At 37.2% G+C, this 26527-nt stretch overlaps 1 protein-coding gene across 2 annotated transcripts in view; it reads left to right on the top strand.

The window, feature by feature from the left end:
- Nucleotides 1-663: 663 nt before the first annotated feature.
- HSDL2 (hydroxysteroid dehydrogenase like 2) overlaps nt 664-26527 on the top strand; it is a 54268-nt gene continuing 28404 nt past the window's right edge. Inside the window, exons 1-6 of one of the 2 annotated variants that reach the window (XM_031677414.2) lie at nt 664-789; nt 10066-10229; nt 11562-11660; nt 16235-16349; nt 20817-20920; nt 21898-21996. In XM_031677414.2, coding sequence (XP_031533274.1) covers nt 773-789; nt 10066-10229; nt 11562-11660; nt 16235-16349; nt 20817-20920; nt 21898-21996 — 598 coding nt within the window. In that variant the 5' untranslated portion in view covers nt 664-772. The remainder of the gene's footprint in view (nt 790-10065; nt 10230-11561; nt 11661-16234; nt 16350-20816; nt 20921-21897; nt 21997-26527) is intronic. The other variant, XM_006214790.4, reaches the window with a different exon arrangement.

A 26527-nucleotide genomic window follows, 5' to 3' on the forward strand; every position in this document is an offset into this window, starting at 1 on the left:
TGAGAAACTGGCTAAGAGTTGAAAATTCAGCGTTCACCCTTTTGAGTTCTCTGGCGCGACTGTTGCAGCGCACTGATCCACAAGCTGCTCCTACCACAGAGCTACCTGTAGTTCAGATTCGGTGGGAGAGTCGAATTGCGACCCTTGACGACTTCTGGGAGAAAGTGCGTATCTGCCAAGGAAAAGCATTCCTAAGGGGAGCCTCCGAGGGCGCTCGTGCAGCGGGGCAGGCGCCCAGGTGCCACCGTGAGGGAGAGAAGACAGAGAACCAAAGCACTCCTGGCCAGAGTCGGCTGCGAAGCCCTCAAGGTTTCTAGTGCACGACTCAAACGGCCATGCCCCTGGCAAAGGGACACATCCGCTACGGCGAGGAACTCTTCACAGGCCTGCGGAAGGCGTACACAGCGGCTGACGCGCCCGGTCCTCTAGACGCTGGCAGGAGACCGATTGTCACCGCAAAGCCCCGCAAGAGGGGAGGGGCGCAGTTGTCTCTCACGGCGCTTGCGCACGGAGCCGGTTTCCAGGGGCCAGGCAGGAAGGAGGCAGAAACCGAGCGCCCGGGAGGACCACTGCGTGCGCAGGCGCACTCAGCCACCGGCTTCTTCGAGCGCCCAACTCCCCCTCAGGCCTCGGGGCGGGGCCCGGGAGGCGGGGTCTGGGGCGGGGCCCGGGAGGCGGGGTATGGGGCGGGGCTAAATGCAGAGGGGACGTCAGCCCCACAGTTTCCGCCAGTTGCGGCTGTTGTCCCCACCGACTGTGGTCTACCGAGGTCATGTTGCCCAACACCGGGTAAGGGGATGCGGGCGCCGCGGGGAAGAGACTCAGCTGGGCGGAGTGCGGGGCTAGGTGGGGCCGGAGTGGATGGCCCTCATGGCCTGGCCCCCGCGGTGGGAGGATTAATAAATCTGCCCTTTGTGATCTGGAACGTTGGTCCACACTGGACGCAGTGTTCCTAGAGTCTGCGGTAACTCGTGAAAAGTAACGCAAAGTGTGTGATTCGGGGTGGCAGCAAAGTTAAAATCTCTTCCACGGGGAAAGGATCCACAGAGTGGGTTACCCCGCCGCCTCCAAGGCGCGTTCCACCCTGGGTTTAGCTATAGCTGCGTGTCTTGCCGAAGACCTACGAGTTCTAGGTGAAAGGTCACTGGAGCACTCGGGCACCTAATAAGTCTCCACCTTTTCGGAGCTCTCAAATCTGGAAGAATAAAATAATGGGGTGTTTAAAAAGTGATTTAAAATTACTAACAAACAAGTATGAGTATCTTTGGGGGGCATTTTTTCACTTTAAAAAGACGTTTAGTTGTAAAATACAGGTAACATAAAATTTGCCATCTTAATCCTTTTTATGTGTACAGATAATTAGTGTTAAGTATGTCCGGATTGTTGTGAAGCCAATCTCTGGAACTTTTTCAACTTGAGCAGCAAGTTGTTACTAGCAATATTTGTTAAACGACTCCCTTTTCCCCGTCCCGTTCTACTTTCTGTTCCTATGCAGTATGGGAGTGTTTTGATCTCAGTGACATGTCCAAACATATAGGCACATGGGCAAAACACTTAAACAGCTGGAAAGAGTGTACGGTAAAACGTGAGTTTCCTCGTCCTTAACTTTCAGTCCCCGCACTTACTCTCTGATATGCATGGAATATCTCTGGTTTCCAAAGATATTCTACACATTTATAAACTTGTATGGTACACCACCCTAAACACACACAAACACCTCACTTTAAAAAATAGTAGCAAAGTACCTTCTGGGCCTTGCTGTTTTTACCTAATATGTCTTGGGGGACACATTTTCAGCACATGTAGATCTTCCTCCCTTTTAATAGTTACATAATATTCTATCAGCGTACCATAATTTATTTCACTAGCCCCTATCATTGGATACCAGATCATTTCTAGTTTTTTGTTATTCCATCTTTGCTGTAATGATTATCTTTGTATTCACTTGTTTGCAAATATTTGAGTGTATCTATATGGGAAATTCTTGAAAGTGGACCTTGCTGGTTCAGAGTATAAGCACTTTTGATTTTGATAGCTAATACCAACAGCCCTCCAGAGAGGTTGCCCACCCAAAAGGAAAAATGAGATTTCCTAATCCAGCATTTTGGCAAGCAGCAAAATGTGTGATATCAAAAATGCTTATTTTGGTAATAAAAATCTGACTAGAGAGAAAAATTTATGGTTATAGTTAAAATTTGCATCAAAGAGTGAGGATGAGGATCTTTTTAAATGTTTAAAGCAGTAGTCCTCATCAAGGAGCAATTTTGATGCCCATAGGACATTTGGAAATACCTGGAAACAATTTTGATTGTTACAACTGGGGTGGGGGATGCTACTGACCTCTAACAGGTGGAGTTTAGGGATTCTGATAAACATCCTATAATGCACAGAATAGCCCCCTACAAAAAAGAATCACCTTGTCCAAAATGTCAATAGAGTAGAGATTGAGAAATCCTGGTTTAAAGCCCTCTGTGTATCTTTTTCTTTGCCTGTCTTACACAGTTATGTTTTTGATTGATCTCTGAGATCTCTAGCGTAAAAACACTTGTTCTGTGGCATGTATATTACAAATGTTTTTCTCATTGCATCTTGAGTTTGATTACACTATTTGTTTATCATGTAGAAACGTGCTTTTATTGAGTCACAGTTATCAATCTGTTCTTTTAAGGCTTTTGTGTTTTTGTGACAGAGCTAAAAGGATGAGGCCATGTTAAACTAACATTTTGTTTTAATTGGTAAATATTCTTCTAGTATTTTTGTGGGGGTTTTTTTTCCACTCAGATTTTTATCTGTCTAAGATGAAGTACTATTTTCCATACGAGTCTGGAGAACCCACTTCATTTTGTTTCAGATGGCTGGCTGTGCAGTTGTCCCAGCATCACTGACTGACTAGTTATTTTTTTCTTTCTGTTAGAAGTTCGACTTCTATCATATGCTAAATTCTTGTATGTGTAGGGGTCTGTTTCTTGACTTGTTTATTCTATTATTTTGATCATGTACAAGTACCAAACTATTTTAATTGCTCTAGTTTTATAAAATATTGTAGTATCTTGAAAGGCTAGTTCCTGCCTCATTTGGCTTTTTTTTTCTTTTTCAGAATTTTCCTGGTTATTTTTTGATGTTTACTTTTCTAAATAAATTATAGCTTGTATAGTTTTTTTTTAAGTGATTTTTTTTCTTTTTTAAAAGTTTCATTACATTTACCATGATTTTGAGGTACCAGAGAATTTTGGTAAATTGTAGTGTAGGTTAGCTCTGCGTTAGCGAGTTTCAGCCATCTACCAGTGGTATGGAGAAATTTGCAACCTTTTTTCTTTCTCACCTTATATACTCTGGTTCTAATGCTTTAGAGATGGTGGAGTTCTTTAGTAGTACAGACCCGGTCTTCAGGTTAAGAGGAGAAATTGACTTCACCTTTCTTTCTGCCAATGCCTGAGGCTTTGAGCAGGAAAATGTCCTTTATCCTACTGGGAATCAATCCAACTAGACCAAAGGTAAAGGGATAGGGCTTTTTAGAGCAGTAATTGGGACATTTTCATCTAAATACTTAACATTTAAAAAATCACTTTAATACTCTGTGTATACTACCTTTTGTATAAGAAAGGGGGAAATTACACACAAACGTATTTATATGTATGTGTGTGCATATTTTTGAAAAAAGAAATATAAGAAGGATAAGCTGGAGATTAAGATATCTTGTTACCTACAGGCAAGGGATTAAAATTCTTTGAGTGTACATGTTTATAAGATTTTGACATTTAAACTATGTATGTGTTTCACACCATCCCTCATCAAAGATGAGAAAGAGGTAAAATAAAATGGATGCCAACATAAACAAAGGAACTTAACTGTTATGCCAAATTTATTACATAAACATACAGAGAAAAAGAGTTAATTTTTAGCATGGTGACTTATACGCTTTTAGAGGGATTTATCCTAAAGACAAAAAAGAATACAAAGAAATCTTGAACTTAGTAGATTGATTATTGGTAGTGGTGTTAGTGTAGTAATTCGAATACTATTATGTGTTATAGTGTATACCTACCTCTTGTTGGTTTGCTTCTTGAACAGAACAGATGAGGATCCTTACTCTCCCCTCTGCCATGGGCAAGAGTGTGTTAGTGGAGTCTTTTTTCTATCCTCTTACCTCATGAGGCCCTTTTTCTTCCAGAAAGCCATGTCTTGATCCAATTCCCATTCTTGTCCCAAAAAGTGTTAAGGTCTGGGATTTCTATTTATTGTGTTTAACGTAGAAATTTTAACATGTATGTAAATTACCAATGTCTAAAGTAAATAAAATTTTATCATTTTCCCAAACAATACAAGGACCTACAAAAGTTAAACTTCAGTCACTCCATTTTTAACTTATTATTATAGCAATATATTTTAATTCTTTTTTAATCCACAAAATTATTTGTTATATTATTTATATTATTACTAATTATCATTATAAATATTTATTTTTTAGATTTCTGTACTTAATTTACCAATATCTTTCATTTTTATTTCTCCTTGCACCTCAGATCTTCTATCTGGGAACTCTTTTCTTCTTTCTTTAGTAAATAAGGCATGAGAAAGAGAGAAAAAATACTTGGATGGGAATGAAACAGTGCTGTTGTGTTTGCAGAAGATATGATTATCTATGTAGAAAGCCAAAGTAATGTATTACTAAATTATTAGATTTAATAAGAGTTTGACAAATTTTCAGGAAATAAAAGTCAGTGAGGAAAATTAGATTTCTCCACCCAAGCAAAAATCAGTAAGAGATACAATTCAATGGCAATAAAAATGAGAAGTTCAGAATGAGTTTGGGATGTATTACAGGACAAATGATCTATATTCTTCAGCAAATAAATGGCATAAAGAAGGTGGAAGGGGAGCTGTTCTAGATTAAAAGAAACTTATGAGATATACAGACATACCTCACTTTATTGTCCGACACCTTTAGTGCACTTGGCAAATAGTGTGTTTTACAAACTGAAGATTTGTGGCAATCCTGCTTTGTCAGATGATGGTTAACATTTTTTAGCAATAGGGTATCTTTTAGTTAAGGTAAGTACATTTTTTTAAGATAGTGCTATTACACAATTAATAGACTACAGTGTAGTGTAAATATAAGTTTTACATGCACTGAGAAACTGAAAACTTTGCGTGGCTTGCTTTATTTCGATATTTACTTTAGTGTAGTAGTCTGTAATCGAATCTACAATACCCCTGAGGTATATCTGTAACAACTGAATGCAACATGAGGTCCTTATAAAGAGCCTGATTTGATCACATCAACTGTAAAAAGACATTTTTGAGATAGTTATGAAACTTTGCATATGGTTAGGTACTAGTTGATACTGAGGAATCATTGGTATTTTTCTTAGTTGTAATGATAACACTGTTATGTAAAAAGTTAGACATGCATCCTGAAGCATTTATAGGTGAAATTATATGACTTCTGAGATTAGCTTTCTGATAATCATTTTCAAAATTTTGAAATATTGAATTGTTAAGCATAAGAGCTTATTTTAATTTAAATATTTTCTCTATTTTTGAATATATTTGAACATTGCATAATAAAAATTTAAAAATGAACTTTAACTACATTTGCACTGATTGTTTGTTAGTTGCAAGGGAAAGAACAGTAATTACACAGTGGAAAAATCTGATTAGCACCATCATTGGATGGTTAAAATTAACATTAGCTTTTGATAACAGAGAGACATTGTGTGCTTCCCGGTGTGAAATAAATAGTGATACCATGTTCATGGATCAGAGCACTCAGTGTCACAAAGATGTCATTTCTTCCCATACTGAATTGTAGATTTATTACAATTTCTACCAAAATCCCGACTGGTTTTGCTTGTGCTGTTAAATAAGGTGATTCTAAAAGACATGTGGAAAAGCAAAGGGCCAGGTATAGCCAAGAAACTCTTGAGGAAGAACAGATTGGAAATATTTGCTTTATCAGTTATTAAGACTGATAAAGCTTTATAATTAGGACAGTACAATTCATGTAGCTGAATGGAAGAGTAGAGAGCAGGGAAACAGATCTATATAGTTATGGAGAGTCAGTCTATGACAAAGCTGGCATTCAAGAACTGTAGGAAATATGGGCTTTTCAGACTGGGACAGTTGGTTATACATATGGGGAAAATGTAATTGGATCCCTACCTCAATTCATACACAAAAATTAATTCTAGGTAGATTAAAGACTAAAACTTAAAGGATAAACCATAACATTTTTGAAAGGTAAAACTAATGTAATTGTGATTAGGGAAGAATTTCTTAACCCCAAAAACATTGGCTGTAAAGGAAAAGATTCATAAATTCTGCTACATGAAAATAATTTCTGCTCATCAAAATATACTGTAATGATTGTGAAAGGCAAGCCATAAATGAAAAAATACTTTAAATCTATAGAGTTTGTAGACTTTTATGAGTCATTAGGGAAAAAGTTAACTATGTAGAAAGATGAGGAAAACAAATTAATAGGAATTACACAGAAGAACATAGGGACTATTAATGTATGAAAATATATTCAGCCTTTTTAGTAATCAGGGAAATGCAAAATAATACCACACTGATATACCATATCATATTTACCAGATTGGCAGAATTTTTAAATGTCTGACAACTGTTGGGGAAGTGTGGAGCAGTGGGACTCTCATACTCAGATATTGCTGCTGGTAGTAATATTAACCACTTTTGAAAGAGGTTTGGCATTATTTGGGAAAGAACTTTGGTGTGTATTTCAGTTCTCTATTGCTGTAACAAGTTGCTCCAAAACTTAATGATTTGAAACAACAGTGGTTTATTATTATCCACAGTTCTTTGGGTTGACTGGGTTCTTCCACTCTACATATTATAAATTGAAGTCTTTCATATGGCTGCTTGTAGCTGGGTTCTTGGCTGCGGCTAAAATGTCCTAAGTGACCTCTCACCCTCTTGGGCCTCTCTCCCATGGCCTCTCATCATTTGATAATCTGTTTATCTTCTTTGCAGCATGCCACCTGTCTTCCAGGAGAAAGTGGAAGCTGCAGGCCATTTTATAGCATGGGCTTGAAAATCCCAGATTATCACTTTCATCACATTCTATTGTTCAAAACAGTCATAAGGTTAACCCAGACTCAAAGGGAAGGAGAAGGTACACTCCTCCTCTTAATGGAAGGAATGCCAAAGGATTTGTGGCCATATTTAATCTCCAGCAATGTCCTGTAATCCAGCAGTTTTACCCATATGTATATGCCCTAGAGAAACTTTTGCACATGTGATTGGAAGATGTATGCAAGATTATTTTTAGCACCATTGTTCATAATAGGAAAAAAACAACCTGGAGACCATCCCCAAAGTCCATAAACAGTAGAATGAATAAGTAATTTATAGTATGTTCATATGTGAAATATTGTATATTAATTAGTATGTTCATATGTGAAATATTGTATATTAATTAAAATAAGTGTAACTGTTTGCACCAATGTAAATCAATCTCCAAACAATCTTTGTGAAGGAAGCAAATCATATAATAACATATACTGTATGAATCTGTTATATATATAAAGTTCAGCATTAGGCAAAAATTACACAGTGTATTGTTTAGATCATGGTTAGGCAAACTTTTTCTGTAAAGGGCCAGATAGTAAATATTTTAGATTTCAGGCAAGAGGCAAAATTGGAGAGCATTTGTAGATGTAAGAGATGTATATATAACATCACCTATATGAGATGTATGTATAACAAGAGAGAAAACTAATATCCACAGTATTTTTATTGGTGCAATTCAATACTACATTTTCTGGTAATAAAGATGTACTCGTGAGAAAAATTAAACTTTTGGGGACAAGGAGAGGTGTATTTGTTTCCTAGGGCTGCTGCAACAAAGTACCAGCAATTGAGTGGCTTCAAACAGAAACTTATTTTCTTATAGTTCTGGAGGTTAGAACTGTGAAGTCAAGGTGTCAGCAGGGACATGCTTCCTCTGAAATTCTGAGTCGAATCCTTCCTTGCTTCTCCCGAGCTTCTGGTGATAGCTGGCAGTGCTTGGCATTCTTAGCTGGTAGCGCATCACTCCAGTCTCCGCCTCTGTCATCACATGGTCTTCTCCCTGTGTGTCTGTCTTCACATAGTCTTCCCTCCTCTTATAAAGACACCAGCCACATTGGATTATGGGTCCACCTCACTCCATTATGACCTCATCATAGCTAATTACATGTGCAACAACCGTTTCCAAATAAGGTCACATTCTGAGGTACTGGACGTTAGGACTTCAACATGTCCTAATATTTTGGTAGATACAGTTCAGTCCATAATAGGGATTATAGAGATAATGTTTCACTTAATTGGGATTAAAAATCAGTGTTCTTTATCATCAAATTAATCATAAATGTTAATCTGTGAAAACCATTCTTGGCTCTAGTTCTATATACAGATAGATCGAGGATTGGATTTGGCCCCTCCTTAGGCATAGATATATAGCTATTAGGAATAGTTAAAAAACAAAACAAAACAAGGGAATGAGTAATAATATTTGAAGTAGTTGTTAGTTTGTAGGGTAAGGGAGGAAGAGGCAGAACTGAGGACTAGACAGGTGACTTCTGGGGTGGGGGTAATACTCTATTTCTATTTCTTGACATTTTATTTCCTTTAAACTGTACATATTAGTTTATATCCTTTCTGTATTTTTGCCATTTTTCACTAAAAACAGTGAAAGATCACTAAAAGACCACCTCTGTCTCTTCCTTACTTTTCCACTTCCTTTTGTTTTAGAGAAACCAGTTCCTTATTTTAAAGCCCTTTTCCCACTTTTACCTCCGAACTTGCTTCTGGAGGGTAATTCTCTGATCTTGGCAAGGACCTTAGTTTTCTTTTTTTTTTTTGCTAACAAGCCTGCTTATCTATTACCCTCGTCTCTGGTTACTGTCCCTCTTTCTCTTTGTCGTTGTCACTTTTGCTGTCCTCTCATCATTCTCCTTAGACAAGCTTTTTTATTTGCTTCAAGAAGTAAACAAGAAAGTGGATTTCCTTCTTTGTTATCTGACTTTATTTCAGATCTTTTCTTCTCATCTAGCAAGTGAATAAGTAGAAAGTTTAAAGATGGATGGACATGAAAAATGAGCGGGCACAGCTTTCCTCAGTACATTTGGATCAGAGGATCTTTCGATCCATACCCTGAGTTCTTTACTAGCTTTCTAGGTTTGTTTGATTAACAGCTTTATTGAGATATAAATCATATGCCATACACCACACAATTTACTCATTTAAAATTCAGTGGCTTCTAGTATGTTCACCGAGTTGTGCAACTGTCACTACAATCAATTTTAAAAGTTTTCATTGTCCTGAAAGGAGCACCCCTCAGCTGTCAACCCCCAACCTCCCCACCCCCCTGCCCTCGGCAACCACTAATCCTTGTGTCTTATAGATTTACCTGTTCTGGACATTTCATATAAATGGAAGCGCACAATATGTGGTCCTTTCTGACTGGCTTCTTTCCCTTAGCATAATGTTTTCAAGCTTCATGCATGTAGTGCAAATTGGTACTTCATTCCTTTTTATTGCTGAATGTACCCTGTTGCATGTGTATACATTTTATTTGATGGACATTTATGTTGTTTCCACTCAGCTTTTATAAACAATGATGAGCATCCATTAAGCAGTTATTTGCTTTTAGATATTTTTAAGTGGTATGTATTCACTGTAGAAAATTTGAAAAATTTTGAAGATGATATTTATTCATAATGCAAGTACTCAAAAATAAGCTTTAACATTTTTACTGTGGGAAAAAACTTGTTTATGTATAGTTTATTCATTCCTCATTTTTCTTTAAGATTTATTTCTCATTTGAGCAGATTTACTTGCCAAATCAGCAAGACTGGCCACTGCTGTTGTGATATATAATTTGTAAATCGTTGTAAAATGGGAGTAGAGTTATTAGCTATTAGATGGGGAGGGAGAAGGGTTTAGAGAAAGTTTGACAGAGGAGGAAACATATATGTTGTGAAAATGTGTATGAATTCCTGATACTGGTAAGTAAATAAAAACACTGAGATTTCTAATAAGGTCACATTTTTTCTATTGCAGGAAGCTAGCAGGATGTACAATTTTTATAACAGGTGCCAGCCGTGGCATTGGCAAAGCTATTGCATTGAAAGCAGCAAAGGATGGAGCAAATGTTGTCATTGCTGCAAAGACAACCCAGGCACACCCCAAACTTCCAGGCACAATCTATACTGCTGCTGAAGAAAGTGAGTGTGACAATGACATTTTGTGAAATGTCCTCTCTCTGATTTCAATATACAGAGAATTTGCTGGAGAATTTAATTATATCTGTTTGAAGTCTACCCTAAAAATAATTTTGTCTGGTTAAGGAATTGTTTTATCACCTTAGAGCAGTGATTGGGAACCATTTTTCTCCCTAGCACTTTTGAACGATATGAAAGACTCACATTAAAAATCATGTCTTAAGTGGGAGGGTATAGCTCGTACATGCTTAGCATACACAAGGTCCTGGGTTCAATCCCCAGCACTTCCTCTAAAAATAAAACAAATAAGTAAACCTAATTACCACCCCTGCAAAAAACAAAATTAAAAAAAAAAAATCATGTCTCATGAGGGCAGTGGTTCTGGGATGGGAGCACCAAGTAGAAGAGTGGAAGTAGAGAAAGAATTTGAGAGGTGGGTGATGTGAACCCTTTGAAAACACTCTCCATGTTAGTTATTCTCTGCACAATTCACAAATCATTATTTTAATACTTTCAGTTCACAAATAGTTATTCAGTGCTTATGTTCAATGCATTGTGCCAGGAGGAAGGGCTTAAATATTCAACTTCAGTTCATATTACTAATTTGGCTAGTTACATTAGTTCCATTTTGTTTATGTTAGAGGGATATATATGAAGTAATTGTGAGTGCAATGATTCCTGGGATTTGCTTTAAAATACACCAGCAAAACAACAGGATTATACTGTCAAGCACAGGGAACCATAGTCAATATCTTGTAGTAACCTATGGTGAAAAAGAATACAAAAGTGAGTATATGTATGTTCCTGTGTGACTGAAGTATTGTACTATACACCAGACATTGACACAACATTGTAAACTGACTATACTTTGATAAAAATATATTTAAAAAAAAAAAACCACCAGCAAAAAACAAAACAGGATTGGGAGTACATAAATTAAACAAACAACTGGCAAAACATTAATCATTAAAGGTAGCTGATGGATTCATGGTAATTCATTGTAGTATTTTTTAATATTTTTGTAAATTTTTAGGAATTTTCCGTAATGAAGTTCTGTTAAATTTCCTTCTCTTTTTTTCCCTATTTTTAATAACATTAAAAAAATTACTGTCCTTTTTTTTTATAGAGTTGGACAAGCTAGTCTGCAGCTGGATATGGGTTTGTCAGTCTGTCCTACTGTAGGGCAGAATCACTAGCAGTTATAAGACATAGTAATTTATATTGATGTTCCGAAAATAGGATACTTTTTTCTTTTGACTCCTGTGTCAGAAGTTTGATCCTGATGAAAGGTTTAATATTTGAACGCTTTAATGCGTCTTTGTTTATCCTTTGTAGTCAAAGCAGCTGGAGGAAAGGCCTTGCCATGTGTTGTTGACGTGAGAGATGAACAGCAAATCAACAATGCAGTGGAGAAAGCAGTCGAGAAATTTGGAGGTAGTGCTTTAATTCTGAAATAATTATTGATTCTTGGTAAAATACAGGTTGTAACTATCATTTTCATTTTTAACTTTCTTTTGATTATTATTTTACTTTCTCAGTCTTTGGTGTATAACCAGAAATGAGTATTTGTTCATACACAAACACAGCTTAAAACCATCTGATGACTATTTGAATAATTGTTTAAAAATTATATTGAATAGTATTATAAATTTACCATCCAAAATAAAGTTAGGACCTTGACAATAACATACATCTAACCAAGTAGTTCCCCAGGTCCCATCCACTTGTCTCTCCCCAACTCGTGTAACCATCTTTTAATGACCTTTTTATATTTATTGGATAAAGTACAGATAAACTATTGGCATTTGAGATATTTCACATTCTGATCTTAACAGACTTTTTGATTCTGTCTTTCTACTATACCTCTATGTAAACTCTCTATACCAGCCAAAATAGTTTCCATTCATTTCCTTACCTTTAATTTTTTGTCTCAATTTTTTCTTTCCCCATTCCTGAGGCCCCTCCAGTGCCCACTCCTCCACTTCTGATCCTTCCTAAAACGCTCCCTTCTTTGTCTTTTGAAATCCTACCTTTTTGTGCTTAAACCTCATCTCCTTTATGAAGCCCAATTTTCTGACCGCACCAACTAATCAGAAGTGTACATTTTTTTTCTCTGAATTCCTAAAACATTCCTTTGATCCTTGTCTTACACGACTTTGAATCTTAGTTTTCTCCTCAATTGGTTCATAAGCTCCTTGAAGGCAGGCATTGGGTGTCGAGCTAAGGCTTTGATGGTATTATAGCAAAGCACCTAGCCATGTCCACATCCTGCCCCAGACATTACCATTCTCTCCCAATAATGTTCCAGAGACTATATGTACACGCAAAGGATATTGGCCAGTGGGAAACAAGGTAATGCTTTATTGTTAGCAAGGCTTGTGCTCATAAGTCCCAATGCAGAGTGCTGTGTTATTCTGGACTGGAACACAAAGCTTTGGCTTAAATGGGGCCTCTTCCTTTAAATTCAAAAATCTTACCCATGGCTCACAACATTTCCCAAAGTAATGTGAATGCCCATGAGAGAAAAGGAGAGAGAATGCAAAATTACTGAGTGTTTGGGGTTTTTTTTCCTTACTGATAAGGCTGCAGATATGAAAGAGGAAGGAGAGGAAGCCACATTCATGTGTAGGACCTTTTATCTAAAATGGCTTCACCTACTAGTAAAAGTGGCCAATTAGTGCCAATTAGGATTTGACCTAATTAGTATAGCCATTTGTTTTTTTAGGGAGGAATTAAGAGGGAAGGTGGATAAGGGTGGAAGACTGGAGCTTTTCCTTCCTCTGTATTCGTCCAGTTTCATTTCTTTCTGTTGATCCATTGAATCTATCAACTGAGGGTGAGTTGATCCTTCTCAGAGACTGAGGTCATCAGAATACTGGGGAGGGCTGCATTGTCTGAGCCCTTTCTCAATCTTTGTTTCTGTCATATAATTCTACTGGAAAACATCAACAAAACCTCAGTTCTTGTCTGGTGTTGTCCTAGGAAACCTCTGAAATGGATCAAGAGGATGTTAAAGATATTCATGGCTACACTGTACAGGCCCAGAATTCATCCACTTTTTTTTTCCCATCTTGAGTTCTAGGTGTGTTTCTAGTCTGGTTCACCAGACAGAGTTACACACTATGTGCTAATGACAGTGTGCCTGAGTGTCACAATGTGAAACTCCTCCACTTTCCAGTATTGGGTTCCTATAGAGTTATCGAAATCTCACAAATGGATTTTTTCTCCTTTTGTTTGCCGCAGGGAACTTAAAGACCCAAACTGAAATCTCCTTCTTGGAAGAATTAAAGCCCAGAAATCTCTCCTCTCCGATTTTCTTACTCCATTTTGTCCCAGCCAAGGAGGTTTCACTGAGATACGTGGATGGTCTAGATTTTTTTAGCCACTGTAGTTTAGGTTGTCTTCCACTGAACCTGGTATTGTTTCTTCAGCATCTTCAGTGTTGGATGAATCCAACTTTGTCTGTCTTGTGACCTGCTTTTCCCAGGAGGAGACAGAAAATGGAAGGGACAAAAGGAAATTGTGGTTTTTGTTTCTTTGGAAGCCAATTGATTTGTATTATTAATTTGGCATTCATATCCTGGAACTTAAAGCTCAATTGGTAGAAATCATCAATTAAGAGGATATACTTTCCTTATCTCTGTGGGGAAAAAAAAAGATCTAGTACATTTTGCTGTTGTTGGGATGAGCCTCTGAAACACTTCTGTCTTCTTGCTAAAGGTATAGATAGGCAGTGGAGTTACTTCTATTTTGGACTCTTTCCTAAGATTTCCTTTCCTCCTCCTCAGGACCCACTTTAATGTATTTAAAATGTTTTGCTTTCCATTTGCCCATTAACTTCTACTTTTCTGGCATAACAATGCAGAATTAAGAGTGAGCTCTGTTCAGCAACTCAGCTGCTGCTCTTCTAATCAGGAGGGATGCCACATTTGTGAGATGCTACATAGCCTGCTTTTTTTTCCCCTCTTTGTGTTCTTTTTCCACAGAGATCCTAAGCTTTTGTTTTTTGGTTTTTTGGTTTTAGTTCCATACTGTGGTTGCTGCTGATGCAGTTTTCCGGTTTGGAGTTCTGCAGGCCTTTGCATTTTGCCTTTTGGGGAAGACTGCCTTTGTCCTGATATTCCTCTCTGCTGGAGAATTGTCCTTAACAAAGTCCTGAGTTCTGATGGTGCTTTCAGACCTGTGCCCTCGGGGAGCAGGTCTGTGCCCCGTGGTACTCCTATCACCTTGCCTTCCCCTCATCTTCAGAGTTTTTCAGGCCTTGAGTAAATTATGCAGTTTCATAAGCCACAGAAACATTCTTTCCTGCCACCCTTTTTATTTTCTGCAGCAGGTATATATATATATATATATATGCTTTTTTGGTATCATTTCCCACTATTGTTCCCTGATCCATTTTAATTTAACCCATCTGAGTTTAGAAATTTTAACTTCTTAATTGGACCTTTTTTTCCTTTATCATTGGCAAGTCAAGTACAGTTTGCCCAGTCAGTATATCTTCATTCCTCATCGACTTCCTTTGCTTTTGGGCCCAGATGCTTGCTCTGCCACCATGCTTGTCACTTACTGTCCCATAGTGAGAGAGATGAAGTCAGTCAAGTCTGGATTTGCCCAAGGAATCTGTTGGTTGGATCAACACTCATTTGCTTCATCTCCCTGAGTGGGGTAATTCTACGCAGGTGGTGTACATACCCATTGGTCCAGCATCTCACCCAGACCCACACTCGATTTGCTTTGCTCCCACCTGGCTTCTCCTTTAGTGTTTATTATTTCGCTTGTCTTTTTGGCCCTAGCAGAGTGCCTTATATAGAGTAGCCACTCAGTCGTTGTCTCTTAGTGATGTGGTTAAGCAGTTCCTAGCTTTGTGAATTGAGAAGCATGTCCTGGATTTAAAAATTCTTCTCACGGATCTTTGTCACTTGTAAAGGCAACCATCATTATGTTCTTCAGGAAAGCTGGTAATCACAGGACCTGGAAATTGTCTCAGATACACAGATGACTTACTTGAGTTTGAGTTTTGTTATAAGGAAGCTATAAATGTAATGTAGTTGAATCCAAAGTTATTCTAAGGACACATTTAAAGAAAACCTTAGTAGCACAAACTCTGTACCAAAGAATATGGGAATTGGAAAATGATGATATAATCAAAATTTGATAATGTTACTAAATATGAAGAAAGGGTGCATATTCCTAAAATGTTTTAGTGAGTATAATAACCTTATTTAAACCATTTCCCACATATTGTGAGGGAGGGGCATAGCAAAGTTAAGAGGGTAAAAAAAGATGTTTATGGCAACAGTCTAACCCAGCAGCAGAAACTGTGATTTTTTTTATTTGATGGAATATTAAATGCCCTTTAAAAAGAATTACGAGGACCATGTAGAAACACAGAGATGTGTTTGAGATGCTTTTTTATTTTAGCATTTTTGCTTAGCATTATTTAACTAAGCTTATAACTATAAATAAAATGTGTGGGTAGGAACTGCTTACAATATGCAGAAATAATTGTTAAAGTAGATTTACTTTGTGTATGAGTTACCAAAACAAACTTGATGACTTTGTTTGGAATTGAAAGTCTAGGTCATTTCTCTTTTCCCAGTTCCCAGGACCAGAAAGGAGCTTTCATTTACATAAGGGCCTTAGAGGGGAGGGATTCAGATGTGCATGGAAGGAGGGAAAGCCTTGGAAAGATGATAAAGAGGAAGGAAAACTATAAGGAAGCTGACCTAAGGTTCTGGGAGACAAGCAGAGAGATAAGGATGGAAACTGTAAACCACCGAGGAGTAAGCTGCCTTGTAGTTTTTTGTGGAGCCCTGGTGATCACCAGTCACCACGGTGCCAGTGAAAATCACCTGGGTACTGAGTCTTGCATTGATGTATTGGTCAGTCAGATTATCTAAAAAGTATTTGAGAACTTAGAATTCAATGATATAAATTTTTTTTCTTTTTACTTATTTTTATTATGATATCTAAATCACATTAATAGGAAGTTGATTATTTGAAAACAGGAATTGATATTTTGGTGAATAATGCCAGTGCTATTAGCTTGACCAACACGTTGGAAACACCTACGAAGAGAGTGGACTTGATGATGAATGTCAACACCAGAGGCACCTACCTTACGTAAGTTAAAAAAAGAGTTGTGGGAGAGAATGTTGCAGTGTTTTGTGAGAGAACTACTGGTAAACAGATTTGAACCAGGTTGGCAATATGGTTTAAAAATCAGTCAATCTTAGAAAAAAAAACAAAACTGTCAATCTTACAAAAACCTGAAGGTGCTACAAGTCAGTCGATAGTATTTTAAATAGTTTTATTCAGAGCTCCTTTTTCTCTGTGAATCTGATAAAGGCTAAAGAATAGCTCAAGCATTTTCAAACATTTGCATGAATAAATACATATATGCATACCAAGTCTTCTGGTACACCAGCAGTAGCCTCTTCTTCCTCTGAAAAACACTGGGGTTTTAGTATTATATATAATAAGAAACTCATTTTAAATCCCATTTTAATGTAACTGACAAAAGGCTCATTCTATCTTGAGCAGTATCAGGCGGAAACATCAAGTACAGAATGAAAGTAAATGTAGTCCTGATGTGCTCTGGGTTGACCAGACCAATCTGTTTTATTTGTCCCTTTGTTTATCTGTTTACCCTCAGATTCTACCATTTATCATATGGATATAAGGACAGATCAGCACACAACTTTCTGGTCCGCCTTATGTGTATCTTATATATCTGCATAGAGCAGGTGGTTAGGACCTCGGGCTGTGGAGTCAGACTCCTTTGAGTAGAATTCAGATCTGAACCCCTGCCCTTCATGGCTTGTTCTCTTCATGACCTTGTGCAAGTAACTTAATCTCTTATAGAGTCCATTTCCTCATTTGTAAAAGGGGGATAATAAAGTATGTCATAGATTGGTCATGAAAGTTCAATGTAAAATCTGCCATTAATTCTGAACTTTGCCCTCCGATGTGTTTTGTTGGGTCTGCAAAACTTGGCCCTGACAGTGTTAAAAATTTTTTTTTTTTTTTTTAGATTCCGCATGTGAGTGATATCATAAAAAATAAATAAATAAAATTTGTTTTTATTAGTTACCTACATTCAGAATTTCATTAGTTGCCTACATGAAAAAAAAAATCAGGAGATTTACACAAAAATCCAGATTCCTAACTTTTCTTGAAACACTGGAAACTTTGGCCACGTAGAGACAGCATTCCCCCATGGCAACAGTTAGCTGCTATAGCTGGTGGCAGAGCATCTGCTGCCTCATTAGGTGGGGCATGAACACCATTATCTCTGGATGCTGAGGATGGGCTAAGGAGTTGCCATGTGTCATTGTGCTTGCTCTGTTGTTCTTATATTAAAGAAGAAAGTAAAGTATTTCTCATACCCATGTTTCTATCTGAAGTGGAAAAATGAAACCTATGCCAAGAAGGCCATATGGCCGAGAAAATGATTGAGAGCTTGCTTCTTTGTAGATGTGAGGAGTAATTCTATGAATTCAATGTGTAAAGTATATTTCTGTTGAATGGAAACCACAGAGAATGAAACCACACAAAGATCCATGAGAAGCATATGGAAAAGATTGTGATGGAAAACTTAATGAACTAGACAAAGGACTAACGGTTCAATAGGGTCTGTGTTTATTTTCAAACAAAATGAGCAGTGCTGCTGTGTGATGTGGTTATGTGTTACATGAAGGAATTATCTGGGCATCAAAATCTTTTGCAGCTGGTAACTTTGTGAAAGAATTTTGACCGAATGTAAACATTCACTTAAACAAGTGTTTAAAAATATAAACCCAACCAGAAATACCATTGCTCAGCATGTTGAATGAAGGCTTAGAAGGGCACAACGTGTGAAAAAGGGGAATCATTTGTGGCAGATTCTACTGTAGATGATGAAGCCACAGATATAAATATTCCACTCCCCAGTTGTATGTATTTATGGTGTCAATTCTTTTTGCCACCCAAAAGAAATTTCCCAACTCAGTTCCTAAACAAAGATTGGATCAGAGACTTGGCTTTGTTAGCTGACATTATTACTTATGTAAAGACAAATGTATGATTCTCATTGCTCATTCCTTGTGAAATTTATGTTTGGAAAACCAATTCAGCAAGAACAGTCTGGCCCCTTTCCTATTCTGAGGTTGTTTTCCAAAAATGAAAGTGGCAACCTAAACGACACTCCTACATTTGTAGACTCGAAGGTTCAGTTCAAAACAAAACAAAATCCTGGTTTCAAACTCTTAAGATAATGAGCTAACCTTTTCAGTTACCTTTATCAATTAATTTGTGTAGTTGAGGAACTACAGATGGAATATATAAACTGTAGTGCACTAAGGTACTAAAAACTAAGTATGAGTATTTTAGAATAGTAGATCTGCAGATCTCTCAGGATTAGATACTCTAAAATAAAACTCTTTTTTAAAGCGAGGATTTAGGGCACTGTTGAAAGTTTCTACATTTATTAGCAGCTGTTTTTAAAAAATTAAGTTTTGTTCCCAGTACAAGGCATACTGCAATGGCAAATGAAAGACCTGACATTGACCTTTGGACCAAAAAAAGTGTCAGGTTTTTGGCCCTCTGTGAAAGCATAAGTTATATAGAAGAGAAATTCATAATGAAACATTCTCACTTAAATTTTTTTTAAATGTAGTGACACTCATTGATTCATAGACAAAAAGTATAAATTGTTTTCTCAGGGAAGCCTGAGAAGCATGTTCAGGGAGAGAGTAAGGAAAGGCCCAAAGAACTGACCTCTTCGGAGGTTTCAGCAAGGATCTGGAACTGTTTCCTGATCCCTGGTGCCCAGGGCCCTGTAGCCTCTGACCTGTGTTTTAACGGTTCAGGGAAACAGAGTTGGAAGGCAGAGAGGAGTAGAAAGCAGATGCTTAATATGTATTTCTAATTTTAGTTAAATATATAATCTCCAATATTATATGTGTTTGTATCATGTTAGATGCTTATAGAAATTCAGTAATGAGGTTCAGATGTACATCTGAACAGCTGATCTTTCGTATACCCAGCTCACTTTATTCATTTACTCAAATACCCTATAGGCCTTTGAGCTTACAACCCTGGTTAAAACAATTCACGTGCAAGTAATAGCTAATAAGTGCAATGCCTAGCACACAGTAAGTTTCCAATAAACTTAACTATCTTATTAAGCTCAAAGTATTAGTATCTAAGCGTGGTGCTAAGGGTTTTCAGTATAATGTATAAGGGCATGTTGCTGTGAAAAATGAACATGATTAGGATTAATATGCTGAGGGCCAGGCAGTCAAAGAGCAGATGGAAAGGTTTTGCTAATAGATCAAAGGTAAAACTCATGTTTAAAATGTAAATGAAAGGAACTCTTTCATTTGGGTATAAAATATGGTCTTATTACTGGGACTAGATTGTTCCCTACTGATGCTTTAAGATGCAGTGTCACTGTTTGAATGAATTATCAGCTGTGACATTGTTTCTTCTCCCCGCCTCACCCCCGTAAAAATGAAGCACCTTTGGAATGGAAAAACAATATGCACAAAAACCCTTTAGTGATACTGATTGTATTTGGTTTGTAAACTTAAAAAGGCATTGCAGATGATAACAAGAATGTTGTACGTTGGTAATAAACTGACTTGAAAGAAGAATGGATTAGTTCAAAGTCCTAGAAGTTACTGAATGGGAAATTAAAAGGTATAAAATTAGTAAGGTACAATATGTTATTAAGCTGTATGTTATAACTTAGTAATTAAAAAATTTGGAATATTGGACCTGAATCTTGAAGTAAATTACCTACTTTTTTGAATGTTTTTTAAAAATGAAAGTAAAAATTAAAAAAAAATCTAAATATTGCTCCCAAAGACGTATTGCATTGCGTGTTGGTACAAATTAAGTTTGGTAATATACTGAGTTATGTTATTAGATTACAGTTCCAGTGTGGCAGGAATACCACACCTACTAAGATGAAAGAAATCAGCCTGTGTAATACTGAAAATAGCAGTTATTTATTTCACATTTAATATATGCACTGTTCTAAGTATCTCATATGTATCATCTCGTTTTAATCCCTTAGTCCATCCTAGATTGTAGCAGATATTACCAACATTGACAAATGAAAAAACCAAGAATTAGAATGTATATGTTTTGCCCAGCATCACACAATGAAGGGCAGACGGAGGTTTTGAATCCAAGTCTGTCTGACTTGAACACCCATGGTCTTTACCACAATGGTGACTGTGCTGGGTGACAAGTATGCTAACTTAGACTGAAAGGTGTGTGTGTGTGTGTGTGTGTGTGTATGTGTGTGTGAGGGAGAATTTGGAAGGATGAGTTGAGGATAACCTTAGCTGGGTTTTAGGCTGATGTGCCGAAGATTTGATTATTTTCATCAAGCAGATTATATTGTCAGGCCATTAAGCAAAGCTTCAAAGGATTAATTATAGTTGCTTTTCCGAAAAGTCAAACAAACAAACAAAAACAGAAGTACCCTACAGGTTACTGAGCAAGTTCAGTTGCTCTGCTCAGGTAGTAAAATACAGCTGTAAAAAGTAATGAAGCTGTTAGGAAGCTATTAACTTGACTTGTGTTTTCTTTTGCTTTCAGATCCAAAGCATGTATTCCTTATTTGAAAAAGAGTAAAATTGCACATATCCTCAACCTCAGCCCACCACTGAACCTAAATCCACTGTGGTTCAAACAGCACTGTGGTAGGTGGTAGGATGAGGGGCTGGCTTGTATGGTCAGTTTGTTTTGTATTAAATCAATGTTTCTATGATGTGATCATAATTTGTACATCGCATTCAACATTTAATTTTCTGTACAGAATCTGTAGCATTTTAGAGAGTAATCTTTTCTCTGTAATTTTAAAATCGAGATACAACTTACATTAAATAAAATGCACGAATGTTAGTGGCTCAGTTTGATGAGTTCTGACAAATGTATACACCTGTATAGCCACTACCCAAATCAAGATACGGATATCCACTATCCTAGAAAGCTCCCTTAAGTCTTGGTGTGTTTGATTGTATGTTACTTATTCTTCAATAAAGTTGGTTAAAACTATCCATGAAATACTTTACCTTTCATAACAAACTGATGATTTAAGATGAATGTGTTGAATAACAAGATTTATGTATAGGCGCCTCCTTTGAAATAGTTGTATCAGATACTTAGTCTTTGCTTCAATATAATTCAATGACATTTGGAAAGGAAGATAGTTGGAATAGGAACCCATAGAACAAAACTAAAAGAACTTCTGTTTTAATTGACTGGATTAAACAAATTTGAAACCTTTTGTTGATGTTTTACTAGCAGTAGTTTTCCTTTATATGATCACTTTCAATAAAAAAAGAAAAATAAACAGATTAAAAAACAACAATGAAACTTGTCCCCATAACATTAAGAAAAATGGAAGTTTATTACTCTTTTAATCAAATATTAAGGTGGAAATATATACACCTAGTTCATTCATGGTATATATAAAATGTTTCCACAAAACTACAGTTACTTCTGTAAAAACTGCTCTTTTAAAAACAGTACATTAAAAATTATATTTTTTATACATTATATTATTAAAGAATTCTGAAAAAATGTATCAAGGAGGACATAGTAACAGTAAGAAATTGGTTATTTATACTCACAAATTAACTTCTTTCTTAATTAAATTCTTTGTGGTTTCTTTCAGCTTATACCATTGCTAAGTATGGTATGTCTATGTGTGTGCTTGGAATGGCAGAAGAATTTAAAGGTGAAATTGCAGTCAATGCACTGTGGCCTAAAACAGGTATGTACTTATAAAGTCCCTTTATTGGATTTCTATTTATTGTCTTTAACACTCTTGAGATGCATGAATCTTGGATGGGTGGGGTGGGGTACAAGTGAGTAGACTGTCAAAGGTAACCTCAGTCTGTCTGGGAAATAAGTTCAACCTTTTATTGTACGCAAAGGGCCCTTTTCAATCGTTTTCTGGCTTTGACTTGATCTGCATGACTACGTGATTGCTAAACTAGAAACACTGAACACAGGAACACGTGAAGAGTATCATTAAAGCCAGCAGGAAGCCAGCTGCGTTTCCCTTACCTTTCTTCCATCTTTGTCTTTGGTACCTTACAGAGTTCTGCAAAATTCTCATACTTTTGTTTTCTCCTCACATATGCCAGCAAATGCTTCTTTACTTTCTTGTATTCTTACTATTTTGTCTTTTTCCTTTATGAAAAGCTGACTTTTCTATACTTTCGCATGAGTTCTGAGTTCACAGAGTGCCTCAATCTCCTTTAGGTGATGACAGTTCTACCCCAGAAAAATATGATAAGGAGAAAACATACTGGGAGTCCTTTTTCACTTCACTTTTTAAAAATTTGACAGAACTACTACTCAGCCATGAAAAAAGAATAAAATAATGCCATTTGCAGCAAAATAGATGGACCTGGAGATTGTCATACTAAGTGAAGTAAGCCAGAAAGAAGAAGAAAAATACCATATGATATGACTTATATGTGAAATCTAAAACAAACAAACAAAAGACACAGATGAACTTATTTACAAAACAGAAACAGACTCAGATGTAGAAAACAAACATGGTTACCAGGAGGTAAAGAAGGTTGGATGGGATAAATTGGGAGTTTGAGATTTGCAGATACTAACTACTATATATAAAATAGATAAACAACAAGTTTACATTGTATAATGGAGGGAACTGTATTCAACATCTTGTAGTAACCTATAATGAAAAGGATTATATGTATGTATATGTATGACTGAAACATTATGCTGTACACCAGAAATTGACACAAGATTGTAAACTGACTATACTTCAAAAAAAAAAAAAGTCAACAGAACCTTTGTTACACTAGCATCAGAATTCAAACAGGTAAGTTAGTGTGGCCTCTTTCCAGGGAAACTCCTTAAGGATCAATACTGGTGTGTCTGCTCCTGAACAGTGGCCCCCATTTGGTGGTCACTTAGGTGTTTATTGAACAAATGATAATTTTGGCTTCCTTTTGAAAGTATCTTCATATTCCTCACAACATTGCTTGAAACATACAGGCAGCAGATTGGAATATTTTCACTTATTTGAGGGTAGAGGTATTTTTGAAAAGGTGACTATTGAAACATGTCCTTGCTGTCCACCCTTTTAAACTACCAGCAGACTCCCCTCAGTGGAGCAGGTTTTTGGGTGGCAGGAAGGTAGGACTTGGAAGGAATGAGCAAGGCATTGGTTTTGTAAGAAAAGTAATTGAGAAGGTTGTGAAGAAAATTGTTCCCCTCTGGGCCAGAGGACAGAATAGGGTCAGTAGAGAGCACTGACGAGAGAAGTTCCTGGACAGAGCTTGACCCACAGAGATCGGAGGACCTCAATAGGGTCATTCTGTAGGTCAGACGAGTATTTCCTACCCTTAAGGCTGGGACAGTGAGGAGACCAGGGAGAATTCTTTAGGCTTCCAAATGGATTCAGTAACTGGTGCATCTAATGTTACCTACCCATGGGGTAAAGACTGCTGCACTTGCCCCTGCTGGCAAGGTTTCCATTGTTTAAATCATCTAAGGGTGAATAGAGGAATGAGGAGACAAAAAGTGCAGTGCAGCTAAGGAGATCCAATATCCAGACATAGAAAGAATAAACAAAACACCCAGGATAGCAGTTTCCATTGAAATAACACTGCTAAAGAAAAGAGAAAATACCTTGATTAAATACATGCAGCAATTACAAGATTGAATTATTGTACGAAAAATACTTTCTAGAACTAGAGATTGTGTTTTGAATTGAAAAAAAAAAAATAGTAGTTGAATTGAAGGATTGGCTTGTCACTGTTAACACCCGAACAAGCAGCTTGGAAGTTTAAGAGAGCTCAAAATGCAGAACAAAAAACATACTGAAGAAAAAGTAAAGAGACTTAAGGGACTTCCCATGCAAATATCTGGAGTTCCAGAAGGAGGAAAAAGAACAACCCAAGAGAATCTCAGGATTTCAAAGATAAAAGGAAAATCTTGTAAGCTTTCAGACCGAATATATACTTACTTATAAAGGAGAAGGAACCAGATTGCAGACTTTTTATTGTCAACACCAGAAACTACAAAGCAGTGGAGTAACATCTGTAGATTACAGATAGGAAGGGACCCAGTTAGGATTAACATTTGTTGACACAAGATGAAGATATGGGGACATGCAAGGATATCACATTTGAGAAAAACCTTCTAGAAGGGCTCTTAACCAAACTGCAAACCAATCAGAGCAGAGTCTTTTCCAAGATAGAGGGAAACAAAGAGAGGGAATAATGGCAAACAAAAAACTGTGTAACATATATGGTTAAATGTAAACAGATTACGATAGAATGACTGAGAATATGAAATACAAGTACCAAATAAGAACTCTTGATATAGAAGAGATGCTGTAAGAGTAAACTTTTAGATTAATCTCTAACCACAAAAGCACTAAACTCTGTTTTCAAAATCTAGAAGTTGAGGAAGAGAGAAATAAGGAAGTAATTGAATTCTAAAGGGCTCATGTGAACATGGGAAGGCTGGGGAACGAATTCTAACAGTTTTATCTTGGTCATCCATAATTCTGGATAGTATGTTTTTTAAAAATTCTATTTTCTGTTTGGTTCTAGGGTATAGAAATGCTTTTGATATTAAAATTATAGATAACTTTCTGAACTTTCTTATTCTAATTTATGTGTAGAGTTTTAAGTTTTCTTTATAGGTAATCATGTATGTAATAATATTTATTTCTTCCTTTCCAATTATTTTGCCTTTGGCTTCTTTTTTTCTTGCTTAACTGGACTGACCCTCTCCAAGGCTTTAAAAAATATATTGTTTATTTATATTTTTATTGTAATTAGGCACTCCTTTAGAGTATCTGATTCATCATATTTCCAGCAACAGACTACTCCTATCCACTTTTTATTAAATATATTACTAGATATTTTGTATTTTTATTCTTGTTCTCAATATATTTTCCATTATAGTTTCTAATTTGTTAACAAAGTGTATATAAAAACTATAATCTTTATTCTTTATAAGTGTACTAGCAAATTGAACTCTTATTAATACTAAAAAGTTTTCAGTGTATTCTATTAGATTTTTCAGATTGAAAGTCTTATCACAAAATTAATTAGAGAGGAGGCCAAAATGGCAGAGTAGAAGGACGCTCATAGCTCACCCTGTCCCACAAATACACCAAGACTCACGTCCACGGACCCACTCAACCAACCAGAGCACCTGCCGAACTCCGACAGAACATCACTCTCTTCAAAAGACAAAGACGCCAAAAATCTGGCAGGAGAAGAGGAGAAAAGAAAGAAGAAAAGGCAAAACAGTGTGGGACTGGTCCCGTGAGGAGGGAGCAGCAAAGGAGGACTAGCGCTTGTTTGCTGGGTCTCTCCTCTCCAGCGAAGAGGCCAGTGGGACAGAGAGGGAGCCTCTGAGGCTCGGATCTGTACGGAGCACCCCTTGACCAACAGAACTAAGTTAAATGGGCAGAGAGTGTCCCTGCGACACCCAACCGGAGATGCAAGCCGACAGCTGGGAGACTGGACAGGCTGCCCGAGCTGGGTGGAGGACGGGGATGGCTGCACTGAGGCAGCTCCCTGGGACTGCAGGGTGCTGCGCACTGTGGATGAGTGGGTGCACAGGGCAGAACAACCTGGGCCCTCCATAAAACAACATGGCTGATTTGCCCTGAGGGGAAGGGTGCATACCCCCATCTCTGAAAACCCGCGGAAGGTTTTCCAGCGAAGAGAGGAGGGGCTCAGGCACAGCTGTCATATCGTCCGGCGTTTAGCACCCAGGCTGGGGCAGGGGGGGGGGGCATGAAACCTCAATCCATTCCTAAGGGCTTAGCAGCCTGAAAGGCAAGATGGAGACTTGTTTACAGCCTGAGGCAGATAGAATCCTTCCGCCCTAGTACCTCAGAAAACTCATGCTGCCAAGACAAAAAAGAAGCTGAGTTTGGGCACTGAGCAGGGGTGGGGCTGTTCCGTGATCTTCCGCAAGCCTGCCTATAGAGCACGGATCAGAGGCAGAGCGGGCAGTGGCACAGAGCAGTGGAGATTAAAAAACAAAATAGAAAAAATCAATCAAACCAAAAGCTGTTTTTTTGAAAAAGTGAATAAAATCGACAAACCGCTGGCCAAACTCACGAAGAAAAAATAGAGCACAAATAAGCAAAATAAGAAAGGAAAATGGAGAAATTAACAAAAAATAACTTAGAAATACAGAATATCATATGAGAATATTATGAAACACTATATGGAACCAAAATGGATAACCTAGAGGAGATGGACAAATTTCTGGAAACATACAGTCCACCAAGA

Source organism: Vicugna pacos, chromosome 4, assembly GCF_048564905.1.
Source record: "Vicugna pacos chromosome 4, VicPac4, whole genome shotgun sequence".
In the NCBI taxonomy this organism is placed as follows: Eukaryota; Metazoa; Chordata; class Mammalia; order Artiodactyla; family Camelidae; genus Vicugna; species Vicugna pacos.